Source organism: Perognathus longimembris, chromosome 28, assembly GCF_023159225.1.
Source record: "Perognathus longimembris pacificus isolate PPM17 chromosome 28, ASM2315922v1, whole genome shotgun sequence".
NCBI classification, from domain to species: domain Eukaryota; kingdom Metazoa; phylum Chordata; class Mammalia; order Rodentia; family Heteromyidae; genus Perognathus; species Perognathus longimembris.
The window spans coordinates 26279920-26307860 of NC_063188.1; the positions used below are offsets into that span (position 1 = coordinate 26279920).

General features: G+C 36.1%; 1 protein-coding gene across 5 annotated transcripts in view; it reads left to right on the top strand.

Moving 5' to 3' along the window:
- The window catches only part of Klhl13 (kelch like family member 13), a 165740-nt gene extending 138191 nt beyond the window's left edge, over positions 1–27549 (top strand). For all 5 annotated transcript variants that reach the window (XM_048336035.1, XM_048336038.1, XM_048336039.1 and 2 more), the window contains 5 exons: positions 8021–8153; positions 8676–8872; positions 13186–13981; positions 22743–22856; positions 25956–27549. In XM_048336035.1, coding sequence (XP_048191992.1) covers positions 8021–8153; positions 8676–8872; positions 13186–13981; positions 22743–22856; positions 25956–26443 — 1728 coding nt within the window. In that variant the 3' untranslated portion in view covers positions 26444–27549. The remainder of the gene's footprint in view (positions 1–8020; positions 8154–8675; positions 8873–13185; positions 13982–22742; positions 22857–25955) is intronic.
- Positions 27550–27941: the final 392 nt, after the last annotated feature.

Genomic DNA, 27941 nt, shown 5'->3' on the forward strand with positions numbered 1-27941 from the left:
TCTCTCTTGCCTCTTATTGAAATTTATGCTTTCGTATAAATTTTGTCACTTGCCAGGTCACTACTTCCCCAAATTGAGATTATGAGTTCAATTTCCCCAGCTTAGTTTAAAGCTTGAATTATTCTCTCCAGGAGCTACTTTAGTAGTTTTTTTTTTAACTCATTTGGGCCCTGTTTGTATTCTTACATAAAGTTTTATTATTTTACTTATGTAAACCTCACATAAAGTTAGTATATTATAATGTTGATGTAAAACTTTCATGTGTTTGCCTTTTTTGTGCCTATCCTGGAGCTTGACTTTGGGATTTGAGTGCTGTTCCTGAGCTTCTTCATTCAAGGCTGGTGCTCTACCACTTTTAGCCACAGCTCCACTTCTGCTTTTCTGGTGGTTAACTGGACATATGAGTCTTACAGACTTTGCTGTCTGGACTGGCTTTGAATAATTATCTTCAGAGCTCAGCTTCCTGAGTAGTTAGGATTACAGAAGTGAGTCCCCCATACCTCTAAACCTACCTTCCTTCCTTCCTTCCTTCCTTCCTTCCTTCCTTCCTTCCTTCCTTCCTTCCTTCCTTCCTTCCTTCCTTCCTTCCTTCCTCTCTCTCTTCCTTCCTCCGTCCCTTCCCCATCTGTCCTTTCCCCCTTCCTTCTTCCTGTCTGGTGAAGAATTCTATAAATGTTAACTAGATCAAGTTGGTTGATAAAATCTTTTGTACCTTTACTCATTTCTACTATTCAGTTATTGAGAGGACAGTATGTAAATCTACAAAGCTATGGTGAATTTATTTCTCTTTGTACTTCTCCCAGTTTTTACTTCATCTATTTTGACACTCTGCTATTAGATGCATGAACATTTAAAAATTTTAGTAAATTGAGACTTTGATTACAAAATGACTTACTTTATCCCCTCTAAAAGTCTTTGCTCTGAAGTCTGTTTTGTCTAATAATATAATCATGCCAGCTGAGTTTTATTTGTGGTTTTCTTAGTATATATTTTACCATCATTTTACTAGTCCTAGATCCCTAGTGTCTCCTCTGTAAAGATCTCTCTTATTTTACCTTACATACTTAGCTGCCTTGGTCACATCAGACTCACAACCCTAGGAGGTTTTTTCTGATACCTACTCCTTACCCCCTCTGTTTGGGATATGTTGTGATAATTATAGTGCTCACATAATTTGTTTATCATGTTTTACAGATGTTTCTACTTTGATCTTCCAAAGTGTGTTTTCGATGTATTTTATCGGGTTTTAAAGTGTTTCGGGAATTAACATACATCTAGTCTCTGTCTGTTATTTCATTTTCACTGAAAACAAAAATTTATAGGCTCTAATTAAATGTTAAATTGTGAAACCCAGATTGACAACACCCAATTATTTTTATTTATTTATTTATTTTTTTGCCAGCATTGGGGCTTGGACTCAGGGCCTGAGCACTGTCCCTATCTTCTTTTTGCTCAAGGCTAGCACTCTATCACTTGAGCCACAGCACCACTTCCATCTTTTTCTATATATGTGGTGCTGAGGAATTGAATGCAGGCCTTCATATATACGAGGCAAGCACTCCTGACAGCCCGGCACCCAATAATTTTAGAGGAGATTTGGTTTGAGATAGCTTTTCAGATCAAATTTGAACTAAGATTTGAAGGAAGATGAACATGCATATAAAAACAATGGCATAAATACAAGTACTGGAAATGGAGTAAGCCTTGGTTTTAAATCAATGAACCAGTCTAAAGAACAACCTGATAAAATGTGTTGAGTACATAGATAGGGAAATAATACAAGTTAGATTAGGGCTACATTCAAGAAGTCATTTTAAATAGGAGTTGTGAGATAAAACAGTAATATAAATCCATTAGAAGTTTTTAAACTCAAACCATGTTACATAAAGGCAACAAAGTTTTAATATTACCTTTATATCCCCATCTATATATTTCTTTTTTAACTTAAATACATCTGTTACTTTTGCCTCTTCTGAACAAAATGATGAACAACCTCATAAAATTATAGCTAGTATTCATTTGATCAAATATATTTCATTTACTCAAGACAGGAATAAGCCTATTAATTTCTTTAGTTCTTCAGTCTGTGTTCACGAAAATATTTTTTTTTTTTTGGCCAGTCCTGGGCCTTGGACTCAGGGCCTGAGCACTGTCCCTGGCTTCTTCCCGCTCAAGGCTAGCACTTTGCCACTCGAGCCACAGCGCCGCTTCTGGCCGTTTTCTGTATATGTGGTGCTGGGGAATCGAACCTAGGGCCTCGTGTATCCGAGGCAGGCACTCTTGCCACTAGGCTATATCCCCAGCCCTCATGAAAATATTTTATAGAAGTAATTTTTATTGCTCTTTTTTGGATGCATGTATTGTCTTCTTTACTTCCTTTTCAAAATTATAATCATAAAACCAGAAGTTCTTTGCAGTGCAGAAGTTTTTGGAACGTTTTCCATGTTATCCATGTTAGCTTTTATACAGTGTCATTACATTTTATTTGAAAGGTACTGACTTCCACCCAAGGTTTATAATAAATTATGTGTAGCTTTTATATCTCCATAATATATTTCTGGATGCCAAGTCATTCATTTTGTTTTAATGTGATTGTTATAAAATTTATCAAACACATGGTAATACATTTTAATTTTTTAGGGTACTGTCTTTTAGAGTATCTTCCTCTATTTAATAACATTGAAGTTTTGGTACATTGGGAATCAAGTTACCAAGTTGGATGAGCACCACTATGCTCAGCCAAATAATTGATTCCCTAATGCATAAAGTGAATTTAATTCAGAGGGTAAAAATAATCCACATTTTAATATTCCTAAATGGAGAAAAAGAAGACCAAGAGAAATATAGAGAGATTTCTAGAAGAAAGGAAAAGAAATACTAAAGAAACTGGAAGACAAACAAGTTCCTCTTAAAAACCAAAGCCCTGAAGAAATAAAAAAAAATATAGAAACAATGTAAGTGTTGAGACACAAAGAAGATAATTTTAAATCAATAGAAGTAGTTTTAAGTACTCTTTCAAAAACTAAGTGAACACTGAACAGTTTGCATAAAGCAGAGCTATTTAGGTGTATGGTGAACCAGCATGTGGAAATAGGCAATACTGTTGATAGAAATTTTAGAGGAATGAGTACCCATTTGGTGGAAGAAAATGATTTTACAGTAAAAGGATAGATTCTGAGTGAGAAGAGTATCTTTGATAGTCTTTTTAGAGTAAAATTGGGGGAAAGATTCTAAGAGTGAGACCAGAAAGTAGATATTCTGAAGGCAGATGAAAAGTATGTTTTAATGTGTACACATACAACAAGGTCAGTTAAAGACATGTCTGGAAAAATAACCACTTTTATATAACAATGTATATTATAGAAGGAACATCTCTTTAGGCACACCTAGAATATCTAGACAAAGGCATATAAGCAGCTAAGTATTTAAAATCTTTTTGGAGGTCTGGGGGTGTGACTCAAGTGGTAAAATGCTTGTCTAGAAAATGTTGATGCCCTTGAGTACAAACTATAGCACATAAAAACCAAAACAAAATAAAGATAAAAACACATGACATCTATTTAGTAAATAATCTGAATAGATAAATCTCATTTAAATAGCAGTAGCAATAATCTGGAATAAAATTGGCAAATCCCAAATTGGATGGTGAGATTATTCATGTGTACATATGCAAATACAGGCTGTGAAATGTATAGAAAATAAAAGTACTTTCCATGCAGTGAAAATAAGTGCAAACCTTCACAAACGCACACGGTTTATCAAAAGTAGATAAATCAAACTTAAAATAGGATATACTCCGAATTAAAGTGATTTAGGCACCTCAGTTTCTTTTAGAACACCAGATTGTAGTGAGAAAAGGTAGGCCATTTTTATGCTAGTGTAAAGACACAAAATTAGCAAATTTTTGAGTGTAATAGAATCTTTATCTTAGGTGAACTAAGATGTCCAGATTCAGAGGACTGAGTTCCCACCTGTACAAGTTATTTTAGTAGAATGTAGACAAAATGGGAAATGAAACAACTGATAGAAGAAGCATTAGCCATGACTTTTTTCAAAGGGAAAAGTCAGTGGTGGGAATGAAGCCCAATGAGTTACTCAGTTCCAACTATAAAATATTATATGACCATTTTAATACCATGTCCTTTGTATTATTCTTGGTCTAAGGATATAACTGATTGGATACAATCATTGCTTTGGATTCAGTAAGCTGTAATTGTATGTGTGTGTGTGTGTGTTTAGTGGGACTGGGCTTCAATTCAGGGCCTTATGCTTGTTAGGTAGGCCTCTGCTGTTTAAATCATGCCTCCAGCACTCTTGCTTTGGACATTTTTGAAGTAGGGTCTCATTTTATGCCTGGTCTAGTTTGGGCCATGAATCTCCTATCCGTGTTTATATTGCTGGGGATAACAGGGACATGTCTTTTGTAGCTTGGGTGACAGCCACACCCTACCATGCCCAGCCATTCACAGAGATGGAGTCCCATGAACTTTTATGATTGTGATGGCCCTGAACCACAATCCCCTGATCTCTGCCACCCAAGGACCTTGGATTACAGGATTGTACCACTGTGCCTAGCCCCATAATTTTTGAAGGTTATCATTTACTTTGCTTTTAGAGATTAAAATATATTTGATGAATAAAAATGAAGGAAGACAGCATAGTGTACCTTGTCTTATTGGTATCCTGAAATACTTCTTTCTGTTATTTGCCAGTACCTAACGTGTGATATTTCCCTAAGAAAATCCTTACACTTGACGGTAGCTATGAAAACACTAAAAATATATACTTTTCTAATCAATAAAACTTCTGAGAGTATTTCACATAAACATACTTACTTAAGTAAGTATATGTACAAGTAGATTCATTGGAGTCTTGTTCATAATTCAAAAGTTGAGAGCCAACCTCAGTATTATAGGAATACTGTGGAATACTATACATCCTACAATAAGAAGAAATTAAATCTTTGTTCTCTGAGACAGGTGGCTGTCTAGAATGTCTGTTCACGTGAAGTTTAAGATGTACTCTTGTATATATAGTATTTCACTTGATATTAACTTTAGTTTTCAATTTATATCCTCCAGTATTTTTTTTTCTGAGACAAGGTCTCTTTGTGTAGCCTGGGCCGGTCTCCAACACACAGTTCTCTTGATTCAGCATTTCTAGTTCTAGGATTATAGGCAGACACTACTATGTCAGGCTTGTAAACTCCATATTTAAAATATTTTATTTTAATGTATAGCACATACTGAAGTTGATGTTTGAGACAAGAAAAAAAGCCAATCCTGTGAGTCAAGCTTTTCTCCCTAACCTATGGCTCAGTTCCTTCTCTCTCATCCTCACCTTTATAGTCAAAAACAAGCACTTCAAGCACACTTCATTTTACTATTGGAAGAAACTTCAGAGGTAAGTATTTGACTCCTAGATAACTTGCAACAAAGTCAAAGTTATACCCAATGTGATTGCGTGGTGTTAAACTATGAACTTCTGGCTTTGGAGCAACAGTTGGTTTGTAGTGTTCATGTTCTTAATTGAACATATAAATAAGATGGATGTGCTAAACAATTGGCTGTTTTCTCCACTGTTCAAATGAGGGTTTCCTTCTTCTCAAGTGCTTAACCCTGACCCCAGGGTACTCATTCAGTACTTTCGGACATTCATCTACATTTGAACTGGGAATCTCATACATTTCCTGTACAAGAGACCCCATGTATGAATCTTAGAACAACCACTTCGTCCTTAAACATGAAAATGTTCCCCCCAAATTGACATTTATTTTAAAAAATGAGCCATTATTGTTCTTTCATTTATATTTTTGTGAGTAACAAGAAACCATATGAATTGGTGGGGATGAAGTACATAGTGTTTCTGTTTACAAAGGAAAAGGGATATTTGCAAAAGATTTTGTATTTGCAAACAAAAACATGCCATTCGTTGTTGGACAAAACCCAACATAAACCTGTCGTAAAGTGTGTTAATAATGGATAATATTGTCCTCTCTCTAGAGAGAAAATAGCTGGAGCAGATCATCTCTTTGAGGTTTTAAATTCATAGATTTAAGTATCTACTTTGAAAAGCTTTTTAAAAAATCGTATGCTTAGACCAGTTCGCATTGTACGTATATGTAGCATCAATATTTAAATTATGCATTTTAGTGCATTTTGCCTCTTACGTCTTAAGTCCATAAAATGTTAGTTTACCATAGTCTCTTTTTAGTTCCATAAAATAGTGGATAAAATAATCCTACATATTGGTTTTTATTGTATTCAGTTATTATATATTTAGAAGGCAATTTGTATTTGTATCTCCTTGATTTTTTTTATTTTTTTTTTTATTCTTGCCAGTCCTGGGCCTTGGACTCAGGGCCTGAGCACTGTCCTTGGCTTCTTTTTGCTCAAGGCTAGCACTCTGCCACTTGAGCCACAGCGCCACTTCGGCCATTTTCTATATATGTGGTGCTGGGGAATGGAACCCAGGGCTTTAGGTATACGAGGCAAGCGCTCTTGCCACTAGGCCATATTCCCAGCCCCTCCTTGAATATTTTTAATAATGAAAAATTTTTGTCTTTGAAACTACAGTCTTTCAAATTCCTTCTTTGTGCCTTATTATTAAATTGTATGTTGTCACCAGTTGAGTATACTTTATCAGCAAGTTATAATCTTTGGATTATTATTTTTAATTGGTATCTGTCATCTGAAATATATTCTTTCCTATTATTTTACTTGTATTTGTCATCTAAAACATGATATTGTGAAATATGTGTACTTTTGTGGAATCTTATAAACTTAGAAGTATTTTATTCTCCCAAGAAGATCAAAAGAATAACTGCTTTTTTGTCATTTTTTGGGACCATCAATGGTATATGTGCAGAGCTAATCAATAGGCATCCTTTTCATCAGATCCCTGTCTATTCTCTGAACTGTGAGGGCTAGCCTGTTAACTCTCTGTTAAACCTTTTAAGCATTTAGGGACAATTAAGTCTCCAGTTGGAGCTACCTGGGCTCCGTTCACCAAAGATAATCAAATTTAAAATCTTGAAACTAGAAAGATAACTGGTCAAGCAGCAGCAATATGGTGAGTATGAGAATATTTAAAATGCAGTTCTTAATTCTTAAAAGACAGAACAATCCAATTAGAATGAACTCCTATTGCGTACTTAATACAGATATTCTTCTTTCTATTTCTTCTTTTTTTCTTTTTGCCAGTCCTGAGGCTTGAACTCAGGGCCTGAGCACTGTTTCTGGATTCTTTTTGCTCAAGGCTAGCACTCTACCATTTGAGCCAGAGCACCTTTTCTGGCTTTTTCTGTATATGTGGTGCTGAGGAATCGAACCCAGGGCTTCATACATGCTAGGCAAACACTCTATCACCAGGCCACATTCCCAACCCTTTTCTTTTTTAAAGAACCAACAAAAACCAAGATATTTCAGTAAGCCCCATAACAGAACTATTAAGATATTATGAATGGGAACACTGGGCTGTCTTGATCCTTTTATTTTCCCTGTGCTAAATAGAAGTGTACCTGGTAAAATTTTCCCCAAATAAATTGAAAGCAAGGGCTGGGAATATGGCCCAGTGGTAGAGTGCTTGCGTCATATACATGAAACCCTGGGTTCAATTCCTCTGCACCACATATACAGAAAAAATCCAGAAGTGGCGCTGTGTGGTAGAGGGCTAGCCTTGAGCAAAAAGAAGCCAGGGACAGTGCTTAGGCCCTGAGTCCAAGCCCCAGGACTGACAAAAAAAATTGAAAGCAGATGGTCTTATAAATTATTTATTTATGTTTCCTATTTATTCCTAATTTAAATTAGCCTCAATTTCATCTTTTTTCATATAATAAATTACAATATACATTGCTGTATAGCAAGAAAGATATCAGGCTACTTTATTCTATTGAGTAATCGTTCTTTTGGCTCTGTTTCCATATATGTCATGTAATAATACTTAAATAGAGTTTTATCAGATAGGGAAATGTGACCTCATTTTACCTCGATTAGTGGTTTCACTTCTGTTCTTATTACAGGGCTTTGACCAGCTTCGGCTTGAAGGATTGCTCTGTGATGTGACCCTGCTGCCAGGCGATACTGATGATGCCTTCCCTGTGCATCGAGTCATGATGGCGTCTGCCAGTGATTACTTCAAAGCTATGTTCACAGGTAGCTTGTTTTTTCAAAAAATTGCAATCATATTTAAATTATATGAAACATGTTTAAATATTTTATTTGTAACATGAAATTCAGTTATTTTGGTCTGTCATTCTTCCTCTTTCCAAAGGAATACTCATCAGCATATATGACTTTGGAGCACTGCCCTATTATGGAAAATGGATGTGCCTTTTACATGCTATCCATCTTTATTTCATATTTTTTCTTTTGGTATCCGAATGGCCTGTCAGATCCTCTGAGTCTTAGTAATAAGCTCTTGAATACATCAAAAGATAGAAAATGACAGGAGAGTATTTTGGAAGCACTTGCTTCATATATGACCTCCATTAGTATAGAAATAAATTTTCTTTAAGTACTCTCTTTTAACTGTAAAATATGCAAAAGCCTGACTCTGGTATAAATGCTCAAACCGAATAATACTTTTTCCTTGATTTTAATGTATCTAATTAGCAGCAGAAGCGAGTGTGACCTTATTTATCCACTTTCATTTAACTAAATGTCTTTTCATTTAAGGTGGAATGAAAGAACAAGATTTAATGTGTATTAAGCTTCATGGAGTGAGCAAAGTTGGTCTAAGGAAAATTATTGATTTCATTTATACTGCAAAGCTTTCTCTTAACATGGATAACCTTCAAGACACTCTGGAAGCTGCCAGCTTTCTACAAATTCTGCCGGTTCTAGACTTCTGTAAAGTATTTCTTATTTCTGGGGTAAGATATTTACAGATCTTTTTCACAAAATATATTGTATGTACTGATCAACTATTGGTATTAGAGAGAGGGGTCATATGGATCTGGAAGGAAGCTAGATTAAAAGACAAGTGCATTTGAGAAGACAGAATCATTTAACAAAATCCTTCAGTATAATAAAATATGGGATACAAATAGTATTTGATTAAGGATATATCCCTTAACCTGGTTGATAATATTTCGTAGGTTAATCGCAGTTTATTCACCTTAATGATTTTATACAATAAGTATCTTTAAGGGAATTCAGTGGAAAGGTAACCTGAGATTCTAAAAGTCTATTAAAATGGCCTTGGTGGGTTTCTTTCATTGTTGTTTCTTTTATATGGAGCCAGATCTTAAGATGTAAGCTTATGATGTACACATCTGTAAATATATATCTTGGTTTCTTAGAAACAAATCACCTACTCCACTGAATGCTATTTTCTTTTTTTTTAAAATGTGTCCTACGTTGGGTTTTGAATTTAGAACCTTGAATTTGCTCTGCTTTTTTGCTCAATGCTGGCACTCTACCAGTTGAGCTACTTTTTGAGTCTGTTATTTTTTGCTCGTTATTTCGAAGATGGATTCTCCTGGACTTTTCTGTCCAGGTTGTCTTTTGAATAAAATCCTCTAGATTTCAGCCTCTTTCATAACTAGCATTACAGTTTTGAGCCACTGGCATCTGTCAGTATTTGCTTTCTAATAACCATTTGATGAATTAATTAGCATACACCCAGTTCTTGAAGATAGTGTTTTAGTTTAGAGCCTCAAATTGTATAATAGGGAACTAAATACCTGAATTATAAAAAAAAAAGTTGCCAAGGTTTCCAGAACCCATATTTATTTATAGTTTATTCCTGTCTCTCAGTTTTAGGACTTTTTTGCCTATGAATGTTTAGGATACATCTCCTTTAAATTTTTTTTAGCATTATTCTACATTATTTATCTTTCATCAGGTATGTTGAGGATGTGTCCATGTGCTTTCATCATGGGGGCCTTTCCTCTCAGAATTCATTATCATTTTTTGAAAAATAAAACTTGGCAGACTATTATTTTCAGGAACATATGAGATTCAACTTTTTATTTACTTTTCTTCCACATATATTTCTTTAGCTAAACCCATATGCAGTCTTTTTGTATGTATTTCCTCTTTCTTTCTCAATAGGTAAAACAGTAGACCTGGTTGCCTTTTCTACTTAGAGGAGTTGAAAAATTCAAGATGCGATGAATATTTTACAAAGCAGGACTTTTTAAAACTTCTTCCATGTACTGTTATGAATAATTTTTAACATAATGATCTCATTTTGTAACAATCATATGCTGAATTCAAATATTTTGAAGAAAATAGCTTTTTAACAATATAGTGAAACTATACCTCATATAACCAAAGTATTACTTTGAGTTTCAAATTCTAGAAAGATTCCTTTTGTAAATACAATTCTGTTCTTTCCTATTCTTAATCATTTGTGTGGATGAAGAATAGAGATACATGAAATGTGAATTGGCACATAATCCAGAAAGCATTTATGCATTAGTTTTGGATGACAGCTTTAATTATGATAGTAAAGACCCTTTCCATGGATACTCTTTTTTTTTGCCAGTCCTAGGGCTTGAACTCAGGGCCTGAGCACTGTCTCTGGCTTCTTTTTGCTCAAGGCTAGCACTCTACCACTGAGCCACAGTTCCACTTCTGGTTTTTTCTATATATATGGTGCTGAGGAATCGAACCCAGGGCTTCATGTATGTGAGGCAGGCACTCTACCACTAGGCCATATTTCCAGCCCATACTCATAATTTTTATCTTTCCCATAAGATGTTTTATTAGGAGTGTTGTTCTATGTATATCTTTGTCCCCTTTTATTACTATTTAAATATTAAAAGTTATTTATACTTTGAAACGTAATAATTGACATCTAGTAAGTGATTTCTGAGTGGTTCCTAGAGTTACTGGAATTGATACGGTTTGAAATTATTTCAGATTATTTGAAAATGGTAAGGTTTTTCTGATTTGGGACTTCTGGTCTCTACAACTATGAAAGAATAAAGTTCTGTTGTTTGAGGCTACCAAGTATGTGATAAATTGTTACACTAGACACAGGAAATTTAATACACTACAGACATATAATAATATAATACAGAACAATCAAATATAGAAGAACCAAATGCAAAGTTTATAAAGGAAGTGATACAGTTTTGTGATGGGATTGGTGATATTGAAAGCAGAGTAAAACCACTTTGACTTATAAATTCTGATAGAATTGGGGAGGAAAACACCCAGGAGGTGTTTTCAATGAACATGAGGATTATTGTGGATTTCTGTCATACCTAATCAGAGATGAAATTTAGAAAGTAAGGTGATTGTGCCAGTTAGGACTTAATCTCTTTCCAGGACTATTTTATTTTCTGTGGTAAGATGAAATACCACTTTTCTATAATAGAGCATCAGGCTTAGTAGAACAAAAACCAGTCTGCTAACCAACTTCATCTGTCCAGTAGTACCTTTTGTCCTAGAGTGATGATTAGTATAATAGCCTATAAGAACTGAAATTTTTGTTCTTCATTATTTTCTTGTTAAATATTCAAAAAGAGGTCTGTGAAATGAATATAAAAAAGGTGGCAGCCAACAGTGTAAGGAAGACTAGGTAAAATTTTCTGTAAACCTAAAAACACTTGCACATATTGTAAATATACTGTGAGAAAATTCCCTTTGTCTAGCCATCTACCTTTAAAATGGCATTGATTTTTGTCCTATGACATTGTATAGCTATATGTTAAGTGTTCTTCAGTCATTCTCCAATTTATAATCAGATTAGGGTTAAGGGTTTCAATTACTTTTTTTGCAATCTGAAAATATTAGTACCTACTATTTGCCCCAAACAATGATTATTGTGGAGGATAACAGGCTACTCACAAAATAGACCCTATCAGTGTGACTGGAAGTATTTACAAAGAAGTGATGTATATTGGAGACAGACAAAAAATCTATGAAAATGGAGAACATAGTTCTCTCAAGGAAAAATGTAAAGAATCAGAAGTCATTGGAAAAGACAGCTTTTGCTTTGGAATATTTTTTAAAGAAACATTCTTTAAATTATAAAATTCTTTGTTATGGGTATAATAATAAACCGATGAATAAGCAATAGGAACACCAGTGAGATAGCAAAATAGAGAATTTCAGACCCCATACTCTATCTAGAACATTCGTTCTGACAACCATCTATGGGATGAGAATACAACTACAGAATCCCAAGAATCCAGGAAACAGAGATATTACAGCTCCTCATTAGAGCCAAACAATCCAAGCATAGATGCAATGAAAGATATAGGAATATGTTGAAGCACATTCCTTCTATAACTTGTTGGGACTTTTAAATGTGAAAACATGCTAAATTTGAGTTGGTAATGTGACTTTGGTCCTTCGTTCAGTAAATGTAATGAATCCATCTATTCATATATTGTATTTTGAGAGTTAAGTCTACTGATCATTGTGAGTGATCTCTTTAAAAATATTTTTATTATCTTGGTGTGTGGATTTCCTGCATAGTTACATGTATTTTGAATTTCTTAATGCATATTGGATTTATAAACAGGCATGCTTTTTAAGATAAAAATTTTCACTTTCAGGGAGATTTAATGCAATAGAGACTGCTATATAGATAATTACAGTTAATGGTGAATCAAATTTTTTCTCCCCCACCAAACCAGTCTTGGCTTCCTTATTTCAGAGCTATTTCTGAGAAGTACAAAGTGGCACAAAGGTTATTGAGGTTGTTCTGATTGGCTACAAGCAATGTTTCCCTAATTATTATTATTATTATTATTTGGCCAGTCCTGGGCCTTGGACTCAGGGCCTGAGCACTGTCCCTGGCTTCCTTTTTGCTCAAGGCTAGCACTCTGCCACTTGAGCCACAATGCCACTTCCGGCCGTTTTCTGTATATGTGGTGCTGGGGAATCGAACCCAGGGCCTCATGTATACAAGGCAGGCTCTCTCGCCACTAGGCCATATCCCCAGCCCCCCTAATTATTTTTGCCACAGTCAATGTGGGACATTGTTTCTTAGACTAACTTCTAACTTACTGATTTCAGTCATTTTCTTTTAGTCACATTTCCATTGAATTGGGAAGAGGTGGTTTCTTCCTCTCTGCCAATGGGACATTTCTTTATTTGCATATAGATGTATCTCTCTCTCTATAGACGTTAAGAGGTATAATTCACTCTATTCTAGAACACATTTTTGTGTGATCAAAATATATTAAGGATGTAGTCATGTTTGAATTTGTTTTTGGCTTAACAGGTCACGCTAGACAACTGTGTTGAAGTTGGACGGATTGCCAACACCTATAATCTGACAGAAGTGGATAAATACGTTAACAGTTTCGTCTTAAAGAATTTTCCTGCATTGCTGACCACTGGGGAGTTCTTGAAACTCCCCTTTGAGCGTCTTGCCTTTGTGCTTTCCAGTAATAGCCTTAAGCATTGCACTGAACTTGAGCTCTTTAAGGCTACCTGCCGCTGGCTTCGCCTGGAAGAGCCCCGGATGGACTTTGCTGCCAAGTTAATGAAGAACATACGATTTCCACTGATGACACCACAAGAGCTCATTAATTATGTGCAAACAGTAGATTTCATGAGAACTGACAACACCTGTGTGAATTTGCTTTTGGAAGCCAGCAATTACCAAATGATGCCATATATGCAGCCCGTGATGCAGTCAGACAGGACTGCCATTCGGTCTGACACCACTCATTTGGTTACATTAGGAGGAGTGCTGAGACAGCAGCTGGTTGTCAGTAAGGAATTGCGCATGTATGATGAAAAGGCCCATGAGTGGAAGTCTCTAGCCCCCATGGATGCCCCAAGGTACCAGCATGGCATTGCTGTCATTGGAAACTTCCTCTACGTCGTTGGTGGACAGAGCAATTATGATACAAAAGGAAAAACGGCAGTTGATACCGTGTTCAGATTTGATCCTCGATACAACAAATGGATGCAAGTTGCATCTCTAAATGAAAAGCGCACCTTCTTCCACCTAAGTGCCCTCAAAGGATATCTGTATGCAGTTGGTGGTCGAAATGCAGCTGGAGAACTGCGTAAGTAGGCATATTTGTAGCATATATAGACACCAATTTCTTTCTTTTCCCAGAAATTCCTTTCAAATCATCAGTTAACTAGTTTTGTACAGTTAAAGACAAACCTTAGCCGTAGGTTCATTTTTAAAGTATTTTTCTTAGAAAATATCACAGACAATTTGTATACTGAATCTGGGCCTGTGTCTTTTAGTTTAAATTTGGATAGCATAGCTTTTTAAAAAGGCATTTTATATTGTAATTTACATCTGTCATTACCATCATTGGTTGGCCTTTCTTATTCTTTTACAAAAGGAATAGGCTCCTTTTCAGTCATTGCTTGCTTGTGAACGTTATCCCCGCTGTGGATTTTCTATTTTCAGTACATCATTCCTACTCTTAAGTAGATGTCTTACCTCTTGAGAGTTATAATCTTCAGGCAAAGGAGAGTCATTACACAAGCCCAAGAAGCTAGAGGCGCTCTTATATCCATTGTCACGTTCTTTGTGCTTCTCCTATGAGAAGCTAGGAAACAAAAAGATTGCTCTGATGGGTATATTCATTGACTGTGACTTTCAGAAACCACCCCTCTGCTTCTGATGAAAAATATTCTTCTGTAATGCCTGGAGGAACACATCTGTAATCCCAGCCCTGGGGAGTCTGAGACAGGAAGATCATGAATCTGTCATGATCTCATGTGAGCAACTTATTAAGACCCTGGCACAAAATCTTCTGTACTTCATTTTGTTTTGTTTTTTTTTTTTTTTTTTTTTTTTTGGCCAGTCCTGGGCCTTGGACTCAGGGCCTGAGCACTGTCCCTGGCTTCTTCCCGCTCAAGGCTAGCACTCTGCCACTTGAGCCACGGCGCCGCTTCTGGCCGTTTTCTGTATATGTGGTGCTGGGGAATCGAACCTAGGGCCTCGTGTATCCGAGGCAGGCACTCTTGCCACTAGGCTATATCCCCAGCCCTGTACTTCATTTTGAAAATTACTTTTAATTGTGTTTTTGTGAGTTATTCCTAAACTTATTTTAGCCTTATAGCCTGAGGAATAAAATTACTAAAGGATAACATAGGATAATGACTTAAAATTTTCCCTAAGATGATATATCTTGTTTCATAAGCTGCATTTTTTCTACAAGTACTAAGTTTGCACTCAGGGCCTTGGTATTTCTTGGGTGGCCCTCTACCACCTCAGCTACTTATCTTGGAGATAAGTCTGTCGAATTTTTCTACCTAAGCTAACCTCCAAGTGAAATCCTCTAGGTCTCATCCTTCTGAGTAGCTAGGATTATAGGCACAAGGGACCACTGGATCCAAGCTCATGAAGTTCATGTTTCTTTGTGCTGGTACTGGATCTTTAACTCAGCACCTCTCATTCAATTGGCTTACTTGCTCACAGTTTATACTTTACTACTTGAGGCACGTCTCCAATTCAGTAATTTGTTTGTTAATTGTAGATGGAGTCTTGAGCACTTTACTCTCAGGGCTGACCTCAAATGGTGATCGTCAAGACCTTAGTTTCCTGAGTAGCTAAGTTTACAGGCATAAGCTACCAGCATCCAACTGAAAAACTGCATTAAAAGTATTTTATTATCTTTAAGTAGTTGTACAAAGAAGGTATCATTCAACAAATCATAAACTGCATTTTTTAAAAATGCATGCCTGATGAGGTAAATCTATCAGGGTCATTATGTGCATATGTGGTCATGTCAAAATGAAACCCTCTTATATAACTAATTGACGGTAATAATAAAAAAGAAAACTAAAAAATGCATGCCTGGTTGAAATATAGACACTGATCTTTTGTGGCAACAAACCAACTTTAATTTCAGACCATTTTTCAGACCGGCTTTTTCTGCTTATGTGGTGCTGAGGAATCGAACCCAGGGCTTCATGCATGCAAGGGAAACACTCTACTGCCAAGCCACATTCCCAGCCCTCAAACCAAGTTTTAATATTTCATTTTATTTGATATTATCTCCTGTCATTTATAAGTAGATAAACTTTTGTAAAAAATTATTGCTTCACTTAAAATATTTTTACTGCATTCTGTAATGAAAATCTTAAGTTAAAATATATCAGATTCTTAAAAGTATGTAATTGATTTGTTAAGTGCACTCCAATTCACGGTCTTGATTGCAAGATAGCCTTCAGGCCCAAATGAGTGAAAACCAAGAAACTTGAGGCATCAATTTTTTCTTACCCCTCCCTCACTCCTGTATTATACTCAAGTAGAAGAAGTCCTCATTTTGTCATGTTCTATATTGTTGAGATACTCAAAGTTGATATACCCTTTTCCCTCTTCTCCCAATAAGCAGTATCAGTGGTTCTTCTGAAATTTATCTGTTAATAATAATCTCTCTATAAATAACAAAACAATTTGTGTCAGTTGCTCTTTCCATTTTTCCTGGCTCCATCACTTCTGCAGATTGTAAAATTTAGGTCGAAGGCCACTTTTGATTATATTTCTGAATGTTCAAGCCAGAGGCTCTCTTTAATTTTTCTTCTGTTTCATGGCTGTTTTTGTGGTTGTTGTTTTTAAGAATTCCTGTCTGCACACATGCAAATGTATGTTATGACAAATCAGTATTTGCATCTTAACTGACTGCTGGCACATTCATTTGCCTATGCAGACAGATAAACTGCTGGAATGGTTAGCTGGATAGGGAAGGCATATAACAATTTAACAGATTTAACAGTAGTTCATTTTCTATTCATATACACAATAACTATTGCCTACATATATATAAGAAAATAATTTCAGTGTATTTGGTCTCTTGAAATGCTTTCATGGAGTGTATTCGGGACCTAAGGAAAAGCTAAGCCCATAGACTATCAAAGAAACAAAACAAAACAAAAGGCTACCAGGGTATCTGTATTTCTGACTTATATTTTGAATATAATTCATTGAATATGTCACTTTCCCTGACACTGGTTACAATGAAAAGCTAGGAGAAGCTTAGAGGAGTTGTCACTTAAGTGAAAAAAACAGTTACTTCTGGCACCTTTCAAAAAGTATGTCATATAAGAAATCAACCTTCCATTGAGGTTTTCTACATTGAAGAATAGGATACCTCAGATATCATTCACTTCAGTTAAATCTAGGAAAATATTTTTTTCAAATAAATGTACATGAAATGAGTAAATTTTATCAAATGTGTCTTCATGTCCCAATCCTTATATGTATTAGCAGTTTTCTTGATTACTAGCTAGCACCCTAGGGTTATAAAATCCATTATCACTCTTTGTACAAACAGTTTCTTTTAGAACAGATGTCAAAGACCAAGTGAGCCCAAAATTATCTCATGAGGCTGATTCTGGATCCCAGTAGGATCTGTTTTTTTCTTCTTAATTGTCAAAGTGCAGTACAGAGGGGTTACAGTTTCATATGTAAAGCAAATACACTTCTTATCCAACTTGTTATCCGCTACCTCATTTTCCTCCTGCATCCCCCTCACCAGTTCCCTCTCCCCAAATTAGTTGTACAGTTGGTTTACACCAAATGGGTTTGTAAGTGGTTTGTCTTTTTATCCTTTGTCTCTCCATTTTGGTATTCCCTTTCCCTTCCTAGTTCCAGTACATGTATATACAGTATCCAGGGAACTAAGATCAGTTACAGTGATAGCGGGGTTAAAAACATGGGCAGGGGCTGGGGATATAGCCTAGTGGCAAGAGTGCCTGCCTCGGATACACGAGGCCCTAGGTTCGATTCCCCAGCACCACATATCCAGAAAACGGCCAGAAGCGGTGCTGTGGCTCAAGTGGCAGAGTGCTAGCCTTGAGCGGGAAGAAGCCAGGGACAGTGCTCAGGCCCTGAGTCCAAGGCCCAGGACTGGCCAAAAAAAAAAAAACAAAAAAAAAAAACAAAAAAAAAAAAAAAACATGGGCAGGGAGTATGAGAGAAAAGAAAAGGTATGGTTTCACATGGCACATTGAAATTAACTACAACAATGGTATACCACTTGTTTCCAAAATGAATGTGGAGTTCATTGTGCTTAGCATTATTTTATGTGTTCATATGGGCGTAGCTATTGAGCTACTGTGATCTTCTGCTAGGTCTATCCTAGATATATACTAATTATTCCCTATGAGGAATAATGGACTCCCATAGAGTCCATGTTTCTTTGGGTCTAACTCACTGTGTTCTACGTCACTGGCCATAAAAGTAATGCAAATCAAAACAACTCTGAGATTCCACCTCACCCAAGTAAGAATGTCCATTGTCTGGAAAACTAGTAATAACAAATTCTAGAGGGTATGTAGCCAAAAGGGAACACTACTACACTGTTGGTGGGAGTGTAAACTTGTTCAACCACTTTGGAAAGAGGTATGGAGGTTCCTCAGAAGGCTAAACATAGAGCTCCCCTATGACCCAGCAGCCCCACTTTTGGGCATCTACCCAAAAGATTACAAGCAAGACCACAGTAAAGCCACCAGCACAATTATGTTCATCGCAGCACAATTTCTCATTGGTAAAATATAGAACCAACCCAGATGCCCCTCAGTAGATGAGTGGATCAAGAAAATGTACATATGCACAATGTAATTCTATACCTCTGTCAGAAAGAACGATACTGCCCCCTTCATAAGGAAATAAAGGACTTGGGAAAAAATCATACTAAGTGAAGTAAGCCAGTGGGGTCTTTTGGAAAGGGAGAACCACTGATATATGAACAACCAACCTCAGTTTAGCTTTCAAACAAAAGAGGCTCTAATTTATATATTACTAAAATTAATTTTATAGATTAAGGGTCAGCACAGGTCTGTAAAGGACCAGCAAGTATGCCATTTTTCTCCCTGTGAACCATTTAGTCTCTGGAACAGCTAATAAACTCTTCTGTTGTAGCACAAAATCCACTGTAGACTACTCACAAATAACAAGTAAGACTGTGTCCCAATAAAGTGTTCTTTATTACTACTAAAATTTGAAGTTCATCTAATTTTCATATGCTAAAATAGTCCTTTGACTCTTCTTTACCCTTTAAAAATGCAAGTCTATTTATGTTGTGGGGGCATACAAAAACAGACATAAGGCTGGATATAGCCTGTGGGCTGAAGCTATCTTTTTTGCTGTTATTTTCTTTCATAAGCTATGGTGGAACCACCACTATGTGGAGCTGCATTTTCTTGTCTTCCATCTCTCCTTATTCCCCGCCTCCTGTCAGACTTATTGGCACTAATCTACATCTGACTAACTTGTGCCAGTGTTATAAACAGGAGCAGGTGCATCTTTTTAATTAGATGCATTCAATTTTAAAATTAAATATTATTGAGTTTTCTGATAATAACAATGCATCTGCAAAGAGAATTCTTTTGGCGTTATGGGGCTTGAACTCAGGGCCTAGGCACTGTCCCTGAGCTTTTTGCTCAAGACTAGTGATATACGACTTTGACCACACCTCTACTTCCAGTTTTAGGTGCTTAATTGGAGATAAGAGTCTCATGAACTTTTCTACCCTGGACTGGCTTTGAACCTCGATCCTTAGATCTCAACCTCCTAAGTAGCTAGGATTATAGGCATGAGCCACCAGCCTTTGATTAGAAGGAGATATTCTAAAGATTGACAAAGATAAAAAGAGTAGAAAAATTAAAGGAGATAGATTATTTGGAGGAAGAAAAATATAGGGATGATGAGCTATTCTGTAGTTACTATGGTTTTGATGGTCAATATCCACCATGAATTGAGACCTTCTTGCATTAAAAAATAAGGATAGATTCTAATAACCCCTATTAGGAAAAAAATGTAATTAACTCACGGACAGAGACACAGTATTGTCTTTTTAAAAGAGAATATTTATGTCCATAAGGAATTACTACCTATTCAACTTCTAGCTTTACCACAAAAAGAAGAAACTAATGAAAATTACATTAGAATAATTTGCATTAGACATTGGAAACTTCAGTGTTCAATGCAGAGTCTTGCCTTGTGAAAAGCATGTAGTTAGTGAAAATTGCCTTTGGCTTCAAATTCATGAGAATCTGGAAAATCCTTTTAAACCCTTTTTCTGTTAGGATATGTGACTGCATTGCTTTACACATGAAGTCCTTCCATTAATTACTTTGCTAGTGATATAAGCCAATTAATATACTAAGACTTCTGTTAAATGTACATTCAGCAGGTTTGCTGGACAGTTATGTGAAATTCATGCTTAAAGAATATGAAAATGAACCTTAAAAAGACATCTCATAGCTGGGTACCAATGGCTTATATTGTAATCCTAGCTACTCAGGAGGCTGAGATCTGAGGATCATGGTTCAAAGCTAGCCTGAGCAAGAAAGTTCCAGTGGTAGAGTGATAGCCTTGAGCAAAAAGTGCTCAGGGAGAATGCCCAAGCCCTGAGATCAAGTTCCAAAACATATACAAAATAGACCTCTCACAGAAAAGAAATAGTAAATAGGTGAGTTGGCAGACATGCTATATATACTGAAAATGATATACGTGTCAAACCATCACATTATGTCCTATAAATATATGCAATCAGTGTATGTTGGTTAAAATAAAAATTTAAAAAGGAATCTGTGCCTTAGTCAAAAACAATATTGGGTTATATGGAAGTTTCAGACAGAGCCTGAGCACTGTCCCTGGCTTCTTTGTCCTCAGGGCTAGTGCTCTATCACTTAAGCCACAGCGCCACTTGTGGCTTTTTCTGTTTATGAGGTGCTGAGGAATCGAACCCAGAGCTTCTTGCATGCAAGGCAAGGCAAGCACTCTACCACTAAGCCATAGTCCCAGCCCTTCACTTATTATTAATTGTGGAAATAGCCTATATTTTGTAGAAGGATTGATTTTATTACAATCTTGCTATTTGATAGAAAGGTTTAGAAGAAATAGAGTTGGTAAGAATGTAGGCCTGAAATAATAAAACCAGAAAGAGATTAGGTAACAACAGGAACGGTAGGGCTAGTCAAGATGGCTCATATCTGTGACCCCAGTTGCTCAGGAGGTACATAATTGGAAGCAAAATTGTGGTTTGAGGTCAGCTCAGGCAAAAAGTTAGCAGGACACCACCTCATGTGCGTGGTAACATATACCTGTAATCCCTGTTACAGCAGAGTCATAAATAGGAGGACTGAAGTACTGTATTGGCTGGTCCCAGGGAAAAATGTGAAACTATAATCTCAAAATAACTACTTAAACTGCTTTGTTTAATGGTAACTCTTTGTCCAACTACTTATTAAGTTAATAAATAAAATAAAATAAAGCCATACCTCATGAGGTTAGAGCACTTGCCTAGAAGCACAAACCCTTAGTTCAATGGTCAGTACTGCCAAAAGAACCTAAGAGTAGTAAAAGCCCTTGACATGAGTTTTAAAATATAATTGTAAAATTAGTGGAAAAAGAAATCAGTAGGGGGGCTGGGGATATAGCCTAGTGGCAAGAGTGCCTGCCTCAGATACACGAGGCCCTAGGTTCAATTCCCCAGCACCACATATACAGAAAACGGCCAGAAGCGGCGCTGTGGCTCAAGTGGCAGAGTGCTAGCCTTGAGCGGGAAGAAGCCAGGGACAGTGCTCAGGCCCTGAGTCCAAGGCCCAGGACTGGCCAAAAAAAAAAAAAAAAGAAATCAGTAGGGAGGTGAAACTACTTAAAAATATGGATAGAACTGGAGTAGAAAAATGTACTTTGCATCAGTGATTTTAGTGAAGAATGAAATTAGTTAATAGTGCAGAAAAGTAAAATTTCTTCATCTCTTTCTCCCTCACCACCCTTGTCTTATTCTGCCTTTTGGCCTGTAGATATTATGTTGGGAATCTCATTCAGTGGTTGACTCATAAAGCTAGGTACAAAAAGTTCATGACTCTAGTCCCGGTTACTCAGAAGGCTGAGATATGAGGATCTTGGTTTGAAGCCAGCCCAGCAAAGAAGTCTATAAGGCTCTTATCTCCAATTAACCAGTAAAAAGCAGGAACTGGTGGCATGGGTTAAACTGTGAGCAAAAAAAGTGGAGTGAGTTTGAGCCCTAGTACCAGCACAAAAACGTATAAAAGGTTAACTTATAGATCAGGGTTACATTTGGCTCTAAGTAGCTGAACAGTATTCCCATGGTGATCACACAGCACTACCCAGTAGACTTTTGCTTCATATCACTGCCTAAAAGTATATCATGTCGTTGAGCAAGGCTTCAAGAAACTTGGTACATTTAATTTTGTTTTGAGTTTGGTGCAGGGCTTCATCGAGCAGTGTTGGAGTTCTGTTGCTAAAAAATGCAGGCTTGAGGAAAGCAAGAAACTAACTAGATTGGCATTTGGCAGGGTCTACAGTAAATCATCGGAATTTTTCAAATCAATCTCAACTTGGTGCTTTTGACTAGAATCTTTATAGTTAGCAGCACTATTTCTCTCCTTTTAAAAGGGATTAACATAAATTAAAAAACAAGAACAAAGGACTGAATTTCCCATCTCTCTGCAATGTCATTGTACTGATATTGAGGTTGTAACAGATTGACTGAAAGATATTTACATAAACTGAGGTCACTTCTCCAAAATACCTTATGTTAAAGATGAAAAGGGTCCTTTCTCTTTCTTTCAAAACTAAAATTATGATGTGGAAAGATTCTTAATTTCATATGCTACCAATCATCTCTTGGCCTTAAAGTATGCAAATAGATATTGTCAGTGTTTATTTTATGGCTTGTGTATGAATATATTATGAGCTCCCATGCATCTCTCATACATACAATATCTATGTTTCTGAAGCTTATATATTACTATTTAATCTAAAGTAAAAAGAATTAATTTGTAAATTTGACATTAAACTAATTTCTTTTCTTTTTCTCTTAACAGCCACAGTGGAATGTTACAATCCAAGAACAAATGAATGGACCTATGTTGCTAAAATGAGTGAACCTCACTATGGACATGCTGGAACTGTATATGGAGGAGTGATGTATATTTCAGGTAAGCAACTACCATAGCAGCAAAATATAGAAATGCATATTCATTAGAATAACTGTATATACATTGTAACTATGATCTTTCTATGAAGGGAAAGCAATAATAATAATAATAATAACACTGAAAATGGATAATCCAAATAAAAGTGTTTGTTGATTTTTAGAAGGCATTGTTTTGTGTGGACATTTGCATACAAATGCTTTGATCATTCATTAAGTTTATGACTACAAGGAGAGCAAACTGTTATAAATGTCTAACCTAGAAGAACTTGGAAAGTACTCAGATTCTCCAGTTTGTTTCCTATTTCTTTTACCCTGTATTCTAATAAATGCAATTCACATTTGTTCTTCATTTTTTAGCAACAATGTATTTGTCTTATTTAAAATGTAGTCAAGTTTTATGAAGAGATATGTCATTATATAACATATATGCTCTGCTATGTACATTAATTCATGATGTTCATTCTCACAGTAACCCATAATATGAACATTTACTTTCTCCTTAGCTTTATCATAGTGTCCTACTGTGGTCCCATTCCATGGATAATTCTCTACTAATTGCTGGTATTTGGTACACATTTAGAAATATGTTTTAAAGAAAATTCTGAAATGGCTACCATTGATCCAGAGTCTAAAAACAACTTTCATTCTCACATTTTTAATGTTTAAATCAAGAAATCTTAGTGCAACATGATCTTGACATTTAATTTTGTTAAACAAGTGCTTATCATTTGGTCCTGATGGCAGTCTGTCTGTGACAGTTTTTATCTCATTTGAAGGCCTGTTAGTGCCAAGCTAGCAGTTGCATTATTAGAGGACAAAGGTGTAAAGGGGATGTTTGTGGCCTGATCCTCTGAATACCACCTTTATACCACCTTATGAAATCTGTAATCATGAAGGATAAGAGAAAGGTCTGTAGTGAGTGATTGGCAGATTTTTGGTGTTAAATTCTTGAGCAACCACAGGATGTCTAATTCTGAAAGAGCCATCCAGGAAATCAAATGCTGCAGTCATCAATGATTTACGCAGTCTACCTGTTTTATGTGTGTAACTGCAGTACCATTATAATGAAAGTTTTAAATCCTCTGGGGGGAAATTTGGCACAACAAATTTATACTACAGAAATGGCCATCCCAATCATGAAAAGAATAGGAACCAAATTTATTTTCAAACCAATGGACGCCCCTAATTTCAGTTTCAAAAGCATACTTACAATAATGATGTCAATCTGGCTATTTGAAAGTAAATTTTTGAGCAATATGGCTAAAAATTATATCTCTTCATATCATCTGAAGATAGTGTCTGATATTTTCATTGTACAGACTGATTTATATTCTACCAAAGAATATATTTTGCACACACAAGTCTCTGTGTTCAATCTCTAGCATAAAAATACACTTTGTAGATTATACAAACTTAATAAATTACCAAGCAACTGCTGGACATATTAAAATTACACATAGAACATCCTGATTCTTTTTTTTAATTATGAAAACAACATTGAGATTCCACCTCACCCCATTAAGAATGTCCATTATTAGGAAAACTAACAATAACAAATGCTGGAGGGGATGTGGCCAAAAGGGAACCCTACTTCATTGTTAGTGGGAATGTAAACTTGTTCAACCACTCTGGAAAGCAGTATGGAGATTCCTCAGAAGGCTAAACATAGAACTCCCCTATGACCCAGAAGCCCCACTCTTGGGCATCTTCCCAAAAGACTATAAACAAGAACACACAAAAGCCACCAGCACAACAATGTTCATTGCAGCACAATTTGCCATTGCCAAAACATGGAATCAACCCAGATGCCCCCCAGTAGACGAATGGATCAGGAAAATGTGGTACATATACATAGTGGAATTTTATGCCTCTATTGGAAAGAATGACATTGCCCCATTCATTAGGAAATAGAAGGAGTTGGAAAAAATTATACTAAGTGAAGTGAGCCAGACCCAAAGAAACATGAACTCTATGGTCTTCCTCATAGGGAATAATTAGCACAGGTTTAGGCTAGTCATAGCAGAGGATCACAAGAGCCCAATAGCTATGCTCTTATGAACACATAAGATTATGCTAAGTGAAATGAACTCCATGTTATGCAAGTGACTGTTATATCACTGTTGTAATTACTTTCAACATGCCATGTGAAATGGTAGCTTTTTTGTTGATGATTCTATTGTATCCCCTTCCTGTGGTTGTCCCTGTGCTATCACTGTATCTCATCTGAGTACCCTGGATACTGTATATACTGGTATTAGAACTAGGGAAGGGAAAGAGAATATCAAAATCGAGAGATAAAGTACAAAAAGACAAATGACTCCAAAAGCAATACTTACAAAACCATTTGATGTAAGCCAACTGGAAAGCTCATGGGTGGACAGGGAAAGAGAGAGAGGAAGAGGGGGAAGTGAGGGAGGAGGTACTAAATTGAACCAGAAATGTACCCACTGCCTTACATATGAAACTGTAACCCCTCTGTACATCACTTTGACAATAAATAAGTAATTATTTAAAATAAAGAAAAAAAGAGAAAAAATTATCTCTAAATAGTTGTACAGAGTTCAATTTGATGAATCAGCTTATAAGTATTTATCTTGACTGGTGTCACTCTTTCCATCTTTCTTCTCCATTCTGATTCTTTAATTTTTAAAATGTTCATTGTGATAGCAGGTGACATAATTTAATTTCGCCCTACCCACCCAAAATGAAACTATTCTGTATTTTCTTGTACATTATGTGCCCAAGACTTTGCACTCTTTTGCCCAATATCTCACTTCATAGCCAGCCACAGTCCTAATGAGATAACTAGAATAAGGAAGAAATTGACACCAGGAGTTTAGAGCACCTTGACTCAGTACTCAGCCCTCAGAAGGTACCCACTGAAAAGGAGTAAGGAGACAATAATCCTTTGTAGTGGAATTTATTACCCAATTCCTAACAGTGACCAAAAAATATTACCACTCAGTAAAGCCTCTTAAATACCCTGAGTTCCCATGGGAGAAGGTCACTGAATTGGAAATCATTTTGTAATCTTTAAGAAGATGAAAGTATCATTTTCTTGTGATCTTTTTACTTCATGCCTATTTTTTGCATTCTTTAGGAGGAATTACCCATGATACCTTCCAAAAGGAACTGATGTGCTTTGACCCTGACACTGACAAATGGATCCAGAAGGCACCGATGACCACTGTTCGAGGTCTGCATTGCATGTGCACAGTGGGAGAAAGGCTCTATGTCATCGGTGGCAATCACTTCAGAGGAACCAGTGATTATGATGATGTCCTAAGTTGTGAATACTATTCACCTATCCTTGACCAGTGGACCCCAATTGCTGCCATGCTAAGAGGGCAGAGTGATGTTGGGGTTGCTGTGTTTGAAAATAAAATCTACGTGGTTGGTGGGTATTCTTGGAATAACCGGTGTATGGTCGAGATAGTGCAGAAATATGATCCAGATAAAGATGAATGGCATAAGGTGTTTGATCTTCCTGAGTCCCTTGGTGGTATTCGAGCTTGTACACTTACAGTTTTTCCACCTGAAGAAACCACACCATCACCTTCTAGAGAGTCCCCTCTTTCTGCACCTTAAAATCATCCTTACAACTAAGATGCTGTAGTCTTATATTTGCAATGTGTCATGAATTATCTTCTTTTCCCCCTTAAGTAGTATATATGTTAGAATTAGCCTCCAGTAATTGATGCAGATATTGGAAAAAAGACGACATTGATGTTATTTGTGCTGTTTGTTTGGCCTAGAATGTTTATAAAGTGGTAACAAAACCATCCCAGAAATATATCCCATAGAAGCTGATGTTTAACATATGAAAAAAATATTGTCTATGAAATGTTTCTTCAGTACTTTTTAAATGCTGTGTACTGGGTGTGAGGTATTTGTCATCTTACATTATAAGCCAAGTTGAAGGTGGATTATAATAAACGTACAACTGTGTTCACTAGGCTTCAAAATAAAAAGTTTTCCTTTCATCTTTGACTGTAAGATGTTGAAGGGAGGCAGCCTGCTCCAACAGGAATCAATGCACAAAAGGTTGCCAACTCGCATGAGCTACCTCCCTCTTTTCATAAAGTATTTTTGACATATCTGTCAACCCACCTGACTGTGTGGGTGCGTTGAGAACATACAAAGTTTCTTAGACACACAGGAGAAATAACTGAAATTCATCAATATTAGTTTAAAAAAAAGCATGACCCCTTGACTTATTAAAAAAGGGTTGGATTTTTTAATGTATGTACCTATACACTTTTAAAAGCGTGTATGTACACACATACTTATATCAAATACAAATTTTTAAAAACAATATCACATGAAATAAATGTGAAATTACAAAAAAATCTTCTAGAAAGCAGCTTCAATTACAATGGGAATTCAGTATGCACAATACTGAATGCACATTTGAGAACTATACTCAATTTTGGTGGATAAGGGCTAGAAATTTTGAGCAACTGAATTTGTCACTTGACCAAATTTTATCTTCAACAATTATATCCTATTTCTTCTCCTTTGCTGTTGAGGTAACTTACATATTATATGTATTCTGTATACTCTGTTCATGAGGTTATTTAGCACAATGTACAACAGCTTCACCTGGGGAGCTGCTTTTGCTCAATGAATTCAACTTCCATGTTTTATCCTTTCTTTTGTTCAATAAAAAACATTTAATGTCATTTTGATTGGAAGCATCTCATTATTGTGCTATTTAATTTCTTTTACTAAACATCTTTGTTTTGGCAAGACTCAAGTAATCAGAATGGGAAACACTGAACAGCTTGGATGAGTGAATATTTGTGATTTTTATTTAAGGGAGAAAAACTGGGTCTAACTTCATTGGTAAAAATTCACTGCTAATTGTCTTTCAGGAATATGTTCATGAAAGATGCTCATTGGCTGTTCTGCATTCTTATATACTCTCAGACATGGCTAAACTATAGTCCCCTAATTCCTTTTATTACACTTTCCTTGTTTTATAAAAGATGAGAGTCATGTTAGATTGGTCTAGAACATGCTAGTCTGGTCTAGAATTTCCCAAGCTCAAGTGGTCCTCCTGCCTCAGCCTTCCAAGTATGTGGAA